The 16,377-nt window shown below is 44.0% G+C and overlaps 1 protein-coding gene across 1 annotated transcript in view; it reads left to right on the forward strand.

Annotated features, from left to right (window-relative positions):
* Positions 1 to 16,377, forward strand: part of SI (sucrase-isomaltase) — a 162,099-nt gene that overhangs the window by 73,905 nt on the left and 71,817 nt on the right. Inside the window, exons 24-28 of the mRNA XM_063132013.1 lie at positions 749 to 919; positions 3,702 to 3,851; positions 11,010 to 11,216; positions 11,696 to 11,850; positions 15,049 to 15,217. Coding sequence (XP_062988083.1) covers positions 749 to 919; positions 3,702 to 3,851; positions 11,010 to 11,216; positions 11,696 to 11,850; positions 15,049 to 15,217 — 852 coding nt within the window. The remainder of the gene's footprint in view (positions 1 to 748; positions 920 to 3,701; positions 3,852 to 11,009; positions 11,217 to 11,695; positions 11,851 to 15,048; positions 15,218 to 16,377) is intronic.

Raw genomic sequence — 16,377 nt, forward strand, 5'->3', positions numbered from 1 at the left:
GCCTATAAGGCCAACGAGTCCAACACCTGCTTAGAGGGTGGGGTTGCTTTGCCCTCATGCTTAGAATAGAGTCAATGGAATCAATGGAATGCAGGATGAGCCCTGTTCAGGTGTTCTAAGCCTGAAGAGGGAAAATGTCTGAACAGGAGTGCTCCAGCCCTGCCCGTCTGCTTCATTGCGTCTGCTGTTCTCAACTTGTGGAAAGTGACCGTCCAAGGAGAATCTACTCTATCTGTAGAGGGTCCCAACATGAACAAGAACCCTGATTTGGGTCTTAGCTAGACCTAAGGTTTATCGCGGGGTTGTCCCTGCCTGCTCCATGGATATCCTGTGTGTCATTTACATGAACAGGGACGACCCCGGGGATAAACCTTAGGTCTAGCTATGGCCTTCCTTTCTGTTGTTAGTTACTCTGACTATTATTATTATTATTATTATTATTATTATTATTATTTATTTATTTATATAGCACCATCAATGTACTATCTAATTCACACACAACAGTGGGATTTCAGAAGGAGAAAGCTGCAGTTTGCCTTTCTTTTCCAAAGGAGGTCAATCTTATTGTACATATTGTACGTACAATAAATGCAAGTGATCCCTTTTATCTACCTTACTGGACTTTGACTTTAAGAGAAATGATAGGAAAATGTGTTGTAAATGGGTTATAACACTGTATATAAATGTGTTACTTCTTTTTCAAAAGATTTCTAGAACAATATTGTGTGTATACCTTGTTGTCTTTCAGAATGTCTTAACTATGACTGTGACACAAAACAGCTACAGTGATCCATATAATTTGGAATTTGAGGAAATCAAAATCCTTGGATTGGCCCTTCCGCCTACAGATGTGAAAGTGCTCTCGAACAACGTGGCTCAAACGTATCTTGTCAATGTCAGTTACAATGCTCCAGATCAGGTAATTGTTGCTGAATGCCTTCATACATTCCTGGAAGTGAAAAATATGTTCATACACCTCATGTACTACATAGGCTTAGGTTAAAGATCATGGGCAGTATCCAAAACTGCTGCTGAATGTCCATTCTTTCTCTTGTGCCTCTGTAATCATGTCTGTCACATGAGAATCTGGCCCTTTAGGGTCCTTGAGATTCCCATGCTGCTCTCTTGGTTTGGCTCACCCTTGCATGCTGAGCTGGGGGTCCACCCCTGAAATTTGGGGACCTTGTCTATTTCCCCCCTACCCTGGAATGTGTGGAAATTATGGCTGCAATTTTTGCAAATCACACAAATTTTGGCATTAATTCGTGCAAATTACACTTGCAATTTGCACAAATGATGTCTGTAATTTGTGCACATTCCAGGCTAGGGGAAAAAGAAAACCCAAGTTCCTGTCACTACTGCCACTGACGTGCACAAACCTCCCTCTTTTAAGGAGAAAAGGGTGGTCATGCGGCAGTGGTAGCAGTGCTTCCCTTCCCATCCAGCTGCCACTTCTACCACACAAAGGTAGGTAGGTTTTGCTGAGGACCAAATCAGGCCAGCTGGTGGATATTGGACCAGATTCCATCAGGGGAGGGGCAGCCAGCAAAAGCTCACTGAGCTCCACCCCCTAAATGGATTCCTCTGGCAACTCTATGCCTGCAGGACCCACGGCAAACACAACAAGAAGCTAGCATTTCCTAAAATGGAAACAAACTGAAATGCTTCTCTCTGGAAAAAGACAGGTCAGTAGAGCACCCTTCTGCAAGCACCACAGACCACCCCAAATCAGGAAACAAGTGTTTTCACCTGTTTCCAATTGTTTTCACAACCAATAGCCTCCCGTTGTATTAGCAGTGGGTCCCACTAGCACTGGGGCAACATCAGCAGGAAACATAATGAGTTCCTTTTCCAAGTTGACACCCTTCAGATATTTTAGACAAAAAGTCCATCATCACTGATGTTTTGCATGCTGGCTGGGTCTATGGGAGTCTTATTATTAGGGATGTGCAGAGTGGGTCTGCTCCTCCCCAAAATTTAGGGTGGAGCTTCAATGAGGTGATTCCCAACCCTGGTTTTTGGGGTGGCTCTGCCTCCCCATACCGTTGGATTACCCGACGGAAAACCACTCTGTTTTTTGGAGAACCGCTCTATTATCGTCAATGGGAATTAACAAAAATACTTACATCTCCGTCATTTTTAAAGATAAAAAAATGAAACTTAGCACCCTGGTAGCTCTTAAGTAGGGCTTTAGCTATGCCAAATTGAATGCAGATCTCTTCATCCCTTGATAGTTAGGATTTTTAAAAACATTTTCCCCTCCAACCATTCCCTACCCCATACACATACATTTCAGATGCACTTCATCCTCTCTCAAGAGAGCTTGCAGAAGTTTCAGAAACTAAACACCTCCTACAAAAATCGAAGTCCCCTATCTCCATATGTGGAACAAGAACACATACAATGAAGTGCAGGAGAAGAAGTGTGTGGGTGGTCCTGAGGCTCCACCTGCACTCTCGCCTTAAAAACTCAAGTCTAACACCTGGAATCATTTTTCTTTGGTGGTACAGGATCCCAGGTATGCTAGATATTAAGAGGCTGCACCCCTTCAAGCCAGCAGTCAGTCTCAGGCTGGCAGCAGTGCTGTGAGCAAGGCTCCCACTCCCCATGCCCGGAGGCAGGCCATTGGCCCTGCTGGACCAGTGGGGCAAGGGCAGAGGAGGCTTCGAAATGCTCCCAGTTAGGAAGGTGCTAGGGAAAGCTGATGGAACTTCCCCATTTCTGGGATGTTCAGTCAGCATCAGCCACACTGTGAAAGAGCAGTGCTATGGGCTCTTTTATATTGTGTATATAAGCAACATGATTGGAGGAGACATGAAGGAGACTGTGGCTACTGGTTAGCGACAGATGTCAATCTCAAAACTACCCCTCCCTCACCCCTCAGCATCTGCCCAGCAACATGAAATGAGCTCTCACGTCACCTAAAAAAACTCCTGATACCTACACATCCATCCGGGGCTCCAAATGGTCTTTTCATCACACAATGGGTTTCCAACGGTTTTGAAACTGCCCCTTACCACCCCCTGATTTCAGAGGCCCATCAGACCATCAGATTTTTGGTGTGGAGCGCATACCCCTACTTATAATTACATTAATATCACACCATGTTTCCTCCAAAGAACCCAAGGCTCCTTACAACAGCCCTGTGAGGTAGGATAGGCTGAGAGTCAGTGACTGGCCCAAAGTCACCCAGGGAGCTTCATGGCTGAGTGAGGACTTGAACCCAGATCTCCTGAGTCCCAGTCCACACTGTAACAACTATAGAGTTGTCGTCCAAAACATCTGAAGGCTGCCATGTTGGGGAAAGGCTGTAATAGAACTTATTCTGTGCCCTGGTTACATGTTTAACCTGATCCTTAAACTGCTTCCCAAATGTCTTGTTATACTGTATGAAGTACACATGTACTCCTTTAAAATAAAGTGAAGCAATAACTGGCAAAGGATAATGTCCCCTTCCATCTATTTTAAATTGATACTTGAAGCAGTATTTTTATTTTAATTATGTATTTATTATGGATATTTTTTGCCATCCTTCAATTATATTCCCAGGGTAGTTTGCATAAAACAGAAACATATGACAAAGGAATTACAACAGTTTAACCTTAACAGCAGATGGGGAACATATTTGTTTTGAATCTTGAATTTGATCTAAGCTTTATAGAGTTATGATTTATGTTTTGACTTTTATTTAATGTTTACAGGTTGCCCATATTACAGGTCTGCAGCTTAAACTGGGGGAAACACACACAATATCCTGGAATCAGACCTTAAGTGATATCAACAAATTTGATTGTCACCCTTATCCAAATCCAACGGAACAAAGTTGTAATGCTCTTGGTTGTATCTGGAATGTAAGTTCGGGGGGGACCTCTCTTTCAGTGGACAAATGGCATAAAATGGTCCATTTCATACTTTAGTTTAGTTTAGTTTAGTTTAAATGTTTCTTGGATGCCTTTCAGAGCAGAAGCCCTTCCAAGGTGGTGTACAGCAATAAAACACATAAAACCAGTATGATATTGAAAACAATAAAAAATAAGAATACAATGAAAACAGCAATAAAAACAAAATATAAACACAGGAATAAAAACAAAAAATAAACACAGGAATAAAAACAAAAATAAAGACAGCAATAAAAACAAAATGTTTCTTTTAATGCCATTGGAGGCTTTCTTTGTTTTGTTAACCACTCCCCTGTGGTGGAATTTCAGCAGGATTGGGATGGGGGAGGCTTAATCCACCTCTTCCAGAGCACAGTGGTTCCATTGTGAATTGGGCCATGGGGTAAATAAAAAAATAAAAATAGAATCATAGAATAGTAGAGTTGGAAGGGGCCTATAAGGCCATTGTCTAACCCCCTACTCAATGCAGGAATACACCTTAAAGCATCCCTGACAGATGGTTGACCATTTGCCTCTTGAATGCCTCTAGTGTTGGAGAGCCCATGACCTCCCTAGATAGATAAGACTGAGCTACATGCCATGCAATTAGCGAACCATGTAGTTTGACTCTCAGAGCAGAGGCAGAAGTGAAGTTCCTGCCAACAATGACTTCCCCAGATTTAAAGCTGAACATTGTGATCTGGTTCTGCAGAGTAGCAACTCAGCCCAGCTATGACTTGGGGCTTTGCTAGACCTGCCGGGATAAGCCAGCAGGGAGGCGGGGCTACGGCGCGCTAACTTTAAAGCGTGCTGCCCAGCCTCCTAGATGGCTGACGCATAGGGACAACACAAACCCTGCAGTGTCGGCCATGTTTTTTTTTAAAGGGGCCATGTGGGGCCCGAAGCCGTCGGAGAAGGTAAGGTTTTTTTTAATTTAAGCCCCCCCATCCGCCCTCCATCGCCGTCTCCCGTTCATCGCCCTCCGCCCCCCCCCCTCACCGTCTCCCGTTCATCGCCCTCCGCCCCCCCCCCTCACCGTCTCCCGGTCGTCGCCTTCTGCCATCCCCTTGACGTCTCCCGGTCGTCGCCCTCTGCCCCCCCTCACCATCTCCCGGTCGTCGCCCTCCGCCATCCCCTCGCCATCTCCCGTTCGTTGCCCTCCGCCATCCCCTCTCCTGCCGGTCCGGCCTTCCCTCCCCCATCTCCCCCCCAGATCACCCCCCCCGGCACTATGGGCACAGCGCTCGTATGAGCGCTGTGCCAGGTCCGTGGCTTTTCGTGGCTACTCACGAGTAAGCGAGTAGCCGCAAAAAGCCACGGACCTTCCTAGACGTTTCGCAGCCCCGGCCTGAGGCCGGGGCTGTGAAAAAGGCGCACCATAAGCGACTTCGCTTATGGCGTGTTAGAGAAGGCCTCAGTGCGGCCTGGCGCCAGATTCCCCTGTGCATTATCTGGACGCACAGCAGGGAAACCGGCCCACAAAGCGCGCTAAGGCTTCGTCTAGGAAGGCCCTCAGTCACTTGCAGCTGGTTTTGTTCACTCTTGGATAGGGATGTACACTTCTGGGAAATCTGTTTCATCTTTGGCTTAACAGAGTTCTGCTGCATGATTGACTCAGCTCACATTTGTGGGCCAAGCTGCAGACTTTTTCCAAAACCTTGGGAACTTTTTCTACATTTGTGCAAATTTCTGACATTTGTGCAAATTGCAGCTGCAATCTGTGCAAATCTCTATTTAAAAATAAATTATTAAAAAATGAAATGCATTTTTTAAAAAATATGGAAAATCCACAAAGTGGCTTGACTCAATGCAGATCAAGTCAATCCAATTTGTGGAAAATGGACCAAAGTCCGGCAGGCTGAATCGAGGGAAGCTTGGTTAGGTTCATCCCGCAAAGAGATTCCTTCGCCATCCCTACTCCTAGATACTGCTGGCAATCCTGTCCTGGAAAAACACAGGGGACTAACAACTACAGTGTGACCAAACTGAAGTTGCTGTGAAAAGAGCACGTCAATACTGCTATTTTACAATATCATTGATAAGTAGTGCTAGGCCGAATCATGTCCCCTAGTTTCAGGAAATTTCTCTCTCCCTGTGAAAAAAAAAGCATTATTTTTTCCTACTTTTGCACAGAGAAAGGGGAAAATTCAGAGAACTTTCTCCTTGGGGAGGGGCGGGGATAGGGTTTTCACATACCTTTTTTAAGCATAGCCAATTGCTGAGGGGTCTACTTCCTATTTTTTTTTAGTCTTTCAAATAAGCACCCCATTTCCTTTGGCATTTGGAGGAGCCCATCAGTTCTTAGTGAATGCCTATTGGAGACTGTGGCCATGGCTAGACCAGGCCTATATCCCAGGATCGTCCCGGGGTCACCCCTGTGCATCTAAATGACACACAGGGGATCCCGGGAGCAGGCAGGGACAAGCCCTTCATTTGCCTGGGATAAACCTTAGGTCTAGCTATGGCCTGTGTGACCTCTCCTTCTCCAAAAAGCATTCAGGAAGAACTCCTGGGCTCCTGAAAATTCCGGGGATATTTTTTTTAAGAAAGTAAGAAAGAAAGAAGATCCCTCAACAACTGGTTACATTTAAAAGGGTATATAACCCTATCCCTCCCCAAGGACAAAATTCTCTGAAATTCTCACCTCTCCCAGCCTCTTTCACCCATGTTTTGATTTCCCCACCCACTGTGAAATGCAAAAAATGAAATGGTCAATTTTTTTTTGGCACAGCACTATTGATAAGCATGGGGATTGTAGATAGCTGAATGAAGCAGAGAGTTGTGCACCCCTGTCCCTTTCCTCGTACCAGTCAGTCTGAAATCTAAATTATGTGAACCACCCAGAGAGCTTCGGCTATTGGGCAGTATAGAAGTGCAATAAATAAATGAATAAATGGGAACACCCCCACCCCAGTTAAGAAATATATTTTAGGAGGTGATTTTGGTTAACTGATGAGATAAAAATGCAATCAATCAATCAATCTGAACAGTAGGATAATTAAACATCCAGAGATCAATGTATCCCCAGCTAACTTATCTAGACTGGTTCCCTATTTTATCCACAGTTCACCTAATCTACACCAGGCAGGATATTGCACTATAAAATCGGTACAGAAGCATTATATGGTATGTGTCAATGGGCCCCAACAGTTGTCAGGGCACTTCAATACTGCTATAAAGCAGTAGTGTGGCTCCTGCCTTTTACTGTTTTCATACCACTTTCATAGTGCAATATCCTGCTTGATGTAGATTAGGCCCTATTGTGGGATGAAGAGGGATCAAAAACAGTGCTCGGGTGGAAAATCAGCCCTTTGGCTACTCAGCTATCCTTGCAAGCCATCTAACGTTACAGACAGCCCTAGAAGAAATCTCTAGAGGCATCCCAATTCTTTATGTGGAAGAGGATTAAACAGAATGAACATCATTCTGTTTTCCACCTCATTGAGCACATGACCACTAGAGCTAAGCACCTCTAATGAATTTGGGTGCTATCCAACAAATGTTAAGCACACCAGTTGGTGTCTTTCTGCTAACAGAAGGCTCTTTGATCCAGTGGAGATTTTAGCAGAACATGGCAGGAGGAGACTCTTGGTGATTTTCCCTTTCCCCAGCAGCATCCCACATCCCCTCAATCTTCACTGGAGGGTTGGAGGATCCTTCAGAATAGTGTAGGAGATGGCGTCTGGGAGATGACATTGCAGAAGGAGGGGCAATGGCCAAAAATGTTCTCCCTCCTCCCATTAGGGTGGCCATGTGTCCTACTTTATGGAAGACAGCCCTCTATTTGAAAACATCCTCTGTTTGAAGTCCAAGTCCAGTTTAAAGATTAAGAAAGAAGAGCTGGGGTACAGACAGAGCTGGCATGTAGTGATGTTGTAGCATCCATTCCATCTAGGGTGGTCACGACCGTCCGACTTGGTCCGAGAAGCTGACATCCCCCAATGTCTGCCCCCCATGAGCACTTGGCAGCCGCCCACCCTGGCTGCTGACATCATGGTCTTCGCACTTACCCTTGCATTAATGGGGCCTTTACAGCCACCATTGACACAGCAGGGTGAAGTCCGTGATTTCTGGAGGCTCCAGAAATTGTGCATTTTCCCCACTGTGCTAATGGTGGCCACCCTTAATGCAGTGGGGTGAAGAGCACGTGTTCAACAACACTGGTGGGCAGCTGCCGAGCACTTGCCAGGCCAAGCTGAGCCACTGAAGATGGGGTTGACAGCAGCACTGAAAGGCAAGGGCCTACCGAGGCAGACACAGGGGATTTCACCCACCCCTCCTTCCGTCTGTGTTTCCGCAGATTGTCAGGCATCTTTCATTCCATCATCCCCACAGAGGCAGAATCTGATTATTATTATTTTTGAAAGGTACAAGAATTTGGTTCCACTTGCACAAGTCCACTTGAACTAATGTATATCTGTGCAAGCACGAATTTGTGCAAATACCCATCAAAAGTAAAAAAACCAACAACCCCAAACTGGTCTGCAAGTTTGCGCAACTCAGGAAAAGCCATTCCGCTCCACAATCTGTCGGAACCCATTTGAATCCGTTGTGGTTTCTCAGACATTCCTACAAGAACTCACGTCATCTGGCTGTGGCCAGATGACATGAGTTCTTGTAGGAATGTCTGAGAAACCACAGCAGATTCAAAAGCCTTCCCTACTAGGATGATATATTGTACGTATAGTGTTTCTGTTTCAATTACAGAGTTGCATCTATGCTGATCTGTTTCCATATCCAAATGTTTTGCAAATTGCTGTCTTCTCCCATCCTCTTTTTGGGTGATGCATTTCCGCTTTTCTGGTGATGTGTAAGAGGACACCCTGCTCCCCGTTCTACTGACATGAGCCTCTGCTGGATCAAAGAACCTTCCATCAGTGGATGGTTACCAGTCAGATAAAACCCATACTTAACTCTCTCCCACTGAAATCAATGACACTTAAAAGCTCCTTCTTTTGTTCGAAAGTGCTCATTCTAAACAACGTGAGCCAGAAGCTATGATTTTGAAGATGACATACTAATTCCAAGAAACTGATTTCTTTGTATTTTCATCCCTAATATTAAGCTGTATATAAGTGACTTTGAATCTACCATATAATTTCTCAAGTGTAGTGAAGCAGCTAAGGGCCGGAGTTAATTATATAGGGTGACCATATGAAAAGGAGGACAGGGCCCCTGTATCTTTAATAGTTGTATAGAAAAGGGAATTTCAGCAGGTATAATTTGTATGCATGCAGCACCTGGTGAAATTTCCTCTTCATCACAAGCGTTAAAGCTTCAGGAGCTATAATAGAGTGACCAGATACAAAAGAGGGCAAGGCTGCTGCAGCTTTACCTGTTGTTATGAAGAGGGAATATCACCAGGAACTGCATATATACAAATGACACCTGCTGAAATTCCATTTTCTGTGCAACCATTAAAGATACAGAAGCCCTGTCCTCCTTTTCTTATGGCCACTCTAGTTAATAGGGCTACGGGACAGGCATGAGCAATGTCCCAGCAGCAGCCACAGAATCTGCAAAGCTGATTGGATTGAGACTGGATGGGCTCTTTAACATTAACAAAATGCTCCTGACAAAGGACAGCGTTATTTGCCATTGGTATTCATGGGAAATATGGTTTCCAGTGTTTCTTTATTCAATGAACCAGGCCAGGAGGCATTGGAAACTACAACTGCCTTGCACTCCAGGGATAAAGTGGGTTCCTGGGCATGTGGGCTTTAAATACAAAGCCAAGAGGGCCTCTTCTCTAACTAGCCAGCCCTTCTGGCTAGTTTGCAACAGGATGTATAAGCCTGCCTGCACTTTTAAGATCAGCAAGAGAGGCCCTTCTCACTTGCCCACCTGTGAGGGCAGTTAGGGGGGGCAAGTGCACAAGAGAGAGCTTTTTTTCTGCAGTGGTCCCACAACTTTGGAATGGGTTGCCATCAGGGGTCCTCCAGGCCCCACCATTGCAGGCCTCTAAGAAGACCCTGTAGATATACGTGTGTACTCTAGCATCCGCCTGATTATGACCCTGTTGAGATGACACGCTAAGCCATGGTGGTTAAGCATTGTGAGCTAAACATCATAGCTTAGCATGTCATGTGAACCATGAATTATTTATTTATTTTATTTATTAAAACATTTATATCCTACCCTATATCGCTGGGATCTCAGGGCGGCAAGTTAGCATGTTGTGTGAACTACTCCTAACCATGGTGTCTACATAACCATGGTGTAAACATGCTCACTAACCATTTGCTGCAAAAGGGTTAGCAGCCTAACCATGGCTTAGGGCTCATCTACACCAAGCAGGATATTCCACTATGAAAGCGGTGTGAAAGTGGGATATAAAAGGCAGGAGCCACACGACTGCTTCATAGTGGTATTGAAGTGCACTGCATGATCTACGCTCCTGCTTTATAGTGGTACTGAAGTGCACTGACTACTGTTGGGGCCCGTGACGCATCTACACCAAGCAGGATATAACACTATGAAAGCAGTATGAAGGCAGTATATGGTATGTGTCAATGGGCCCCAACAGTTGTCAGTGCACTTCAAAACCACTATAAAGCAGTAGTGTGGCTCCTGTCTTTTATATACCACTTTCATACTGCTTTCATAGTGGAATATCCTGCTTGGTGCAGATGAGCACTTAGTGTGTTGTCTGAACAGGCCCATTGTTTCCTCAGACTGGGGAATAGCTGCAATTGTGCTGTAGGTTTCTGTCTTAGAACTTTCAATGCTTTAATTAACACATTTTTTTTTAATTGAATTTGATTACATGCATTTTATTGGTATATGCCACCTTGGGATGTCTCCTGCCATGAAAGGTGGCCTATCAATCTTTTAAATAAGTATTTAAAATAATAGGTTTAATTGGTATGGGGGGGTACCAGCAGAGGGTCTGGGTTGAACTCCCTAGGCTTAGTCTTTACAAACGTTCCTGGACAAAACCTCCAAGATTTTTTTCCAGAGTTCTCTGAATATGTTCAGAAAAACTGTGCTAATTTCAATGTGAATTGGGAGGGCATGCACACCACCAAGAAATATTTGTTGTAATTAATTCCTTCATAATTTCTGCATCTATCTGCTCCCAATACTATTCACTAATTCGCATATTATTTCAACATTTGTTTTTGCTTTCAGGCTGTTCTTCTTTCTGGAGTTCCTCACTGTTATTATCCTGCTGATGATGGTTATACTGTTGACCAAATTCAGTACACATCATCTGGTTTAATGGCAGACCTTGGCAGAAGCAAGAAATATGTTAGACGTGCAGAAAGGGCCATCGTACCCATAGATACACTTCGCTTGGAGGTGAAATATCATGAGAACAACATGCTTCAATTTAAGGTAAAAAGAATGTGGTAGTCAGTTATGTTGGAACCACATGCCTGTGGCTTTTATATCAATCACAACAACTTTTTATTTTGTCCCACTTGGTACAATTGTGTTGGTTCAAAAATGTGAAATAGAAAATGGCTCTGTTCAGACAACATGCTAAACCATGATGGTTAAACATTTTGAACAAAACATTATGGCTTAGCATGTTGTGTGAACCATTCCTAACCATGGTGGTGACATAACCACAGTTTGAACATGCTCACTAACCCCTTGCTGCAAAAGGGTTAGCGGCCTAACCATGGCTTAGTGTGTTGTCTGAATAGGGCCCAATATAGGCTGTAGCTAGACCTAAGGTTTATCCCAGGATTGTCCTGGGGTCAAACCTGTTCATCTAAGTGCCACTCAGGCAGGGATGAACCTGGGATGATCCTGGGATAAACCTTAGGTCTAGCTACGGCCTATGTCTAATACCCAATGCCTCTTTGCAGATTTATGATTACGTTAACCAGAGGTATGAGGTTCCCGTGCCACTGAACCTCCCCAGCACTCCAGCAAGTACCCCTGAGAATCGTCTCTATGATGTGTCAATTCAGAACAATCCATTTGGTATCCAAGTTCGACGCAGAAGCACTGGGACAGTCATGTAAGTGGATCCAACACCTCCTGCCCACTAGCAAGACATACCAGTAGTGCAGTGGGAAACTAGAGGTTCCCAAATAAATCAGAAATCAGTAAAAATGCTCATTTCTGGAACAATGCTGGCAAATGGAGCTTTCGGAAGGGAGCTCTGCTAACCTCTCCCATTCTGGGAACTAGAGTTTCTTCTTGTTTCTGGAGTTCCTTTCAAAAGGAGTAGTTCCTGTAGTAGTAGAAGTGTGTCCTATGAGTGCAATGGAACCAGCAAAGGTGGAGCAGCAGTAGTGAATACTTTCCATAGTTAATGGTGTTGTTACAGTCACAATATGTTGGGCCAGTCACACACTCACAGCTCAACCCACCTCACAGGGTTGTTGTTGTGAGGATAAAATGGAGAGGAGGAGGACTATGTAGTCTGCCTTGGGTCCCTTGGAGGAAAGGAGGTGGGATAGAAATGGAATTAATTAATAAATTAAAGCTAAAAAGGTTTGCAATGATCACATAATAGGTTTAGGTATGCCCATTTTTAGAGAACAGGTGAATTGAGGAAATATCAGTGTTTCATGGTTAAAACCCCTAGAAGTGCTCTGTTCTGTTATAAGCCTTTGAGTAAATGCTTTGTGAACCAAAAGTATTCACTGTGTTTCTTTTGGGATCAGCAGGCAACGGGCTAAGCTTCGTTTTAGCTTTTCCTCTCCATACCTGCCATCGCAAACGATCAGACAGCACAGAGAGATAAGCTCACCATGAAGCAGAGCACAGTAGCACAGATGAGCGAGGGTTATACATAATCAAAATCTTCTCAACACCATCACTGCTTAAAATATTTCCCTCACAGATTCTGAATGATTTCTGATATCTTTTCTGTAACCCTTCACCATTTATTAATTTGTTTATTTAAAAAGAACGTTGCTGCAGTTTCCTCAACCTAACGCCATCCATAGAATTTTGAGAATGGTTAAAATTAGTGGTAATATCCTTGATGGGATTCCTACTATTAGGGGGTGTCTACACCAGCCGTTTATTGCAGGACTGCATCACAGTCATCACTAATGGGTCACATGATGTTCACCTGCTCCCGTGGTGATCTCGGTTTCACCTCGCAGTTTTCCCAGACTATCCCTGACTGCTTTCGTCTCTCTTGTCCATTCTGAAGAACCTTTGTGGTGTGCTCACACCCTTTGCAAGGTCATTGCTGTTTTCCATGAGTTCTGGGCACAGTGAACAGCCAATCAACTATGAAGGGGCATGTGCATGGGTATCAGAGGTGTTTTAGCGCCGAGTGTACTTGTATTATTATTATTTTTAAAAAAATACAAACATATATCTCTGCAGGAGCGCATGAAGGTAGGGCTCCTGCAGCTTTAACTGTTGTGATGAAGAGGGAATTTCACCAGGTTCTCCATATATACAAATGACACCTGCTGAAATTCCCTTTTCTCTACAACTGTTAAAGATACAGGAGCCCTGTTGTCCTTCTCATGGGGTCACCCTAGTTATGCCAAGGGCTTAACACCACACAACTTTATCTTAGCCCACCATGGATCACTGATGCTTAGGTAACTCTTCATGGCATAGGAATACTCCAGGACTACCGTGAAATTCTTCTAAGTCTAGGACCATTCATGATGGAAGAGGGTCTTAATCCTAAATTCAACATTTCCCCCCATTGCCCGTATCGATGTTGCTTGTATCCCGCCTTTTTGTTTTAATTCCTGGGAAAATATCTTTGCGTTTGTTGTTGTGTACATTTCCGCAGAGCAAATCAAAATGTAGAGCAGCACTGCTTGCTTGCTTTCCTGAAGCTATGAGCTTTTGTAGGAAATTTACCAAGGTGATGAGTTGGCGCATCACTAAATAAGAGTTTGGAACTGTTAGCACAGCTGTATAAATTTTTCATGATTTCTGGTATTAGCTGGTCCATGAAATCTCACTAGAACAGAGGTATAGGTGAATGTGGCTGTGCTGGCATCAGCACTTATTACAATATTCGGCACAGCCTCACTATGCCCAACATGGTGGGGTCATGCGAGAAATACTGAAGGAAAGCTACATGTCATCGTGATGGCATGATGTGAACACCACATAATAAGTTGTATCAGGGCAGCTCTGCCCTCTAATATTTAAAAGCAACCTTGTATGTAGGGAAACATAGCAGGAGGGACTTGAGGCTCTTTGCCAGCATAGAAACACAGGAAGTTTGACCATTGGTTCATCTAGCCCAGTACTGTTGACTCTGAGAGCCAAAAGAGGTATGTATGTATGTATGTATGTATGTATGTTTTTCATTTTTATACTACCCAATAGCTGAGTCTCTGTAGGCAGTTCACACTAAAAGCCATAAAGTACAACATGAAAAGACACTTTAAAAAAAAAAGTTTAAAAGTACCGCATAAAACCAAGTAACTCCCAGCTGCAGTTAGAGCCCAGGGAATGCCTGTGTGAAAAGGTGTGTTTTCAGTAGGCGTTTAAAAGATGTTGCATTTTCTGCCTTCCGAACTGCACAAGGGAGGGTTTTCCAGAGTGCGGGTGCCACTACAGAGAAGGTCCGCGATTGAGGTTTTTCATGGCATCTTTCCATTTGTTTAGAACTGACCTGTAAGTCTTCCTTTGAAAACCTTAAATGTTGCCTGGGTATGTATAAGGGAAGGTGGTCTCCTAAGTATCCTGGTCCCAAGTTGTTTAGGGCTTCATATGATAATAACAAAACCTTGTATGTGGCTTTGTGCAGTTCTTTTAATACAGGTATTATGTGAACATAGCTAGGTGTCCCAGTGAGCACTAGCTGTTGCACTCTGCACTAACTGCAGCTTCCGAACCATGCACAAGAACAGCCCCACATAGAGCGCATTGCAGTAGTCTAAATGTGAGGATCACTGTGGCTAGGCTATCTCTTTGTCTACATTGCTACACTCAGGTTTACAAGTTGCAGGCATGCCCTCTACCACTGAGCTTGCAGCTCCTGCTCTTGCAGAATCCTTGTTGAAAAAGCTGACCAGTGCTCCATCATAGCTGTCTATAGGACTGAAGAGATAAATGTACATTTTGATAGTCCAAAAAGGGGTGTTTATTGCTATAATATATTCCTCCCTGCTTCATCCTACAAGTGATCTGAAAACTCAATGTCCTCATATATCATTATCATGTATTTGCTATTCTTTTCACTTTTCCCCCTAATAATAACCAGCAACTCTTTTGATTGCAGTTGGGATTCCCAATTACCTGGCTTCACCTTCAGTGACATGTTCATTCAGATTTCAACTCGGTTACCCTCACAGTACGTGTATGGGTTTGGTGAAACAGAGCATACACAATTCCACCAAGAAATGAACTGGCATACCTGGCCAATGTTTGCAAGGGATCAGTCTCCTGGAGTGAGTAGTGTTTACTTGAGGGGATTTCACTTTTACTATCCTTATTATATCTTTTAATGGAACAAATCTCTGTGGGCTGGATGCAGGCTAAATGATCCGCCCCACAGTATCCAAGCAGACATTGACCCTGTTCAGATGACATACAAAGCCATGGTGGTTAAGCATTTTGAGCTAAACTTTATGGCCTAGGATGTTATGTAAACCATTCCTAACCATGGTTGCTAAATAACCACAATTTAAACACACTCACTAACCACTTGCTGCAAAAGGGTTAGCGGCCTAACCATGGTTTAGCGTGTTGTCTGAATAGGCCCATTAACGCTAACATAAATGATATTGCATTACCATAAGCAACCTCTAGGGCAACACCAATAGCATTAGCTGGGGCAACAGATTTGCCCAGAAAACCGATCACGCCAACTAGTCGTGGCATTGTGCTGGAGGTCGCAATGTAATTTACATTAGTGCTAGTGTCAACTTGGATCCCACTGAAATCATTATGCAAAGTTAGTCATGACTTAAGTTCCATTGATTTCTGTGGGAAGTAAGTTCAATTCATTTTGTGCAGATCCAACCCAATATATGAGGGTGGCAGGTTTGCCTTTAGCAAACCTGAAAACAATGACAGCTGCTTCTTATACTGTAAAAAGAGGGATTTTGATACGCAATCTTTTTGGAATGAGTAATTCACCAAAGTACACTCAGGACTCTTTCATGCCTAGAAGCACATGGATTTCCATACAAATGGTCATATTTGTGTTGGGAATTATTGTTGGGAGGGCAAGGGTGAGCACCATACATACATACACACACACACACACACACACACACACACACACACACACACACATTCCTTTGTTATTTATTTATGTAATATTGCCTTTCTGCAGGAGGGCAGCAACACTACAGTAAAGGCCAGAGATACATAATAATCAAAAGACTATGGGCTTTGCTAGACCAGGGTTTAGCCCAGGCTGATACCCGGGCTCGCCCCTGTGTGTCCAGATGATGCACAGGGGTCCTGGGGTCAAACCTCCCTTGCCCCAGGTTAATGGGCTCCACTTTTGGCCCGGTATTTCCACAGTCCTGGGCTGAGCCTGGGACCGTGGAAGGTCTAGCCTGTTCCGTGGCTTTTCCCGACTACGCAGCTTCCTCACACC

This window comes from Elgaria multicarinata, chromosome 8 (assembly GCF_023053635.1).
Source record: "Elgaria multicarinata webbii isolate HBS135686 ecotype San Diego chromosome 8, rElgMul1.1.pri, whole genome shotgun sequence".
Taxonomy (NCBI): domain Eukaryota; kingdom Metazoa; phylum Chordata; class Lepidosauria; order Squamata; family Anguidae; genus Elgaria; species Elgaria multicarinata.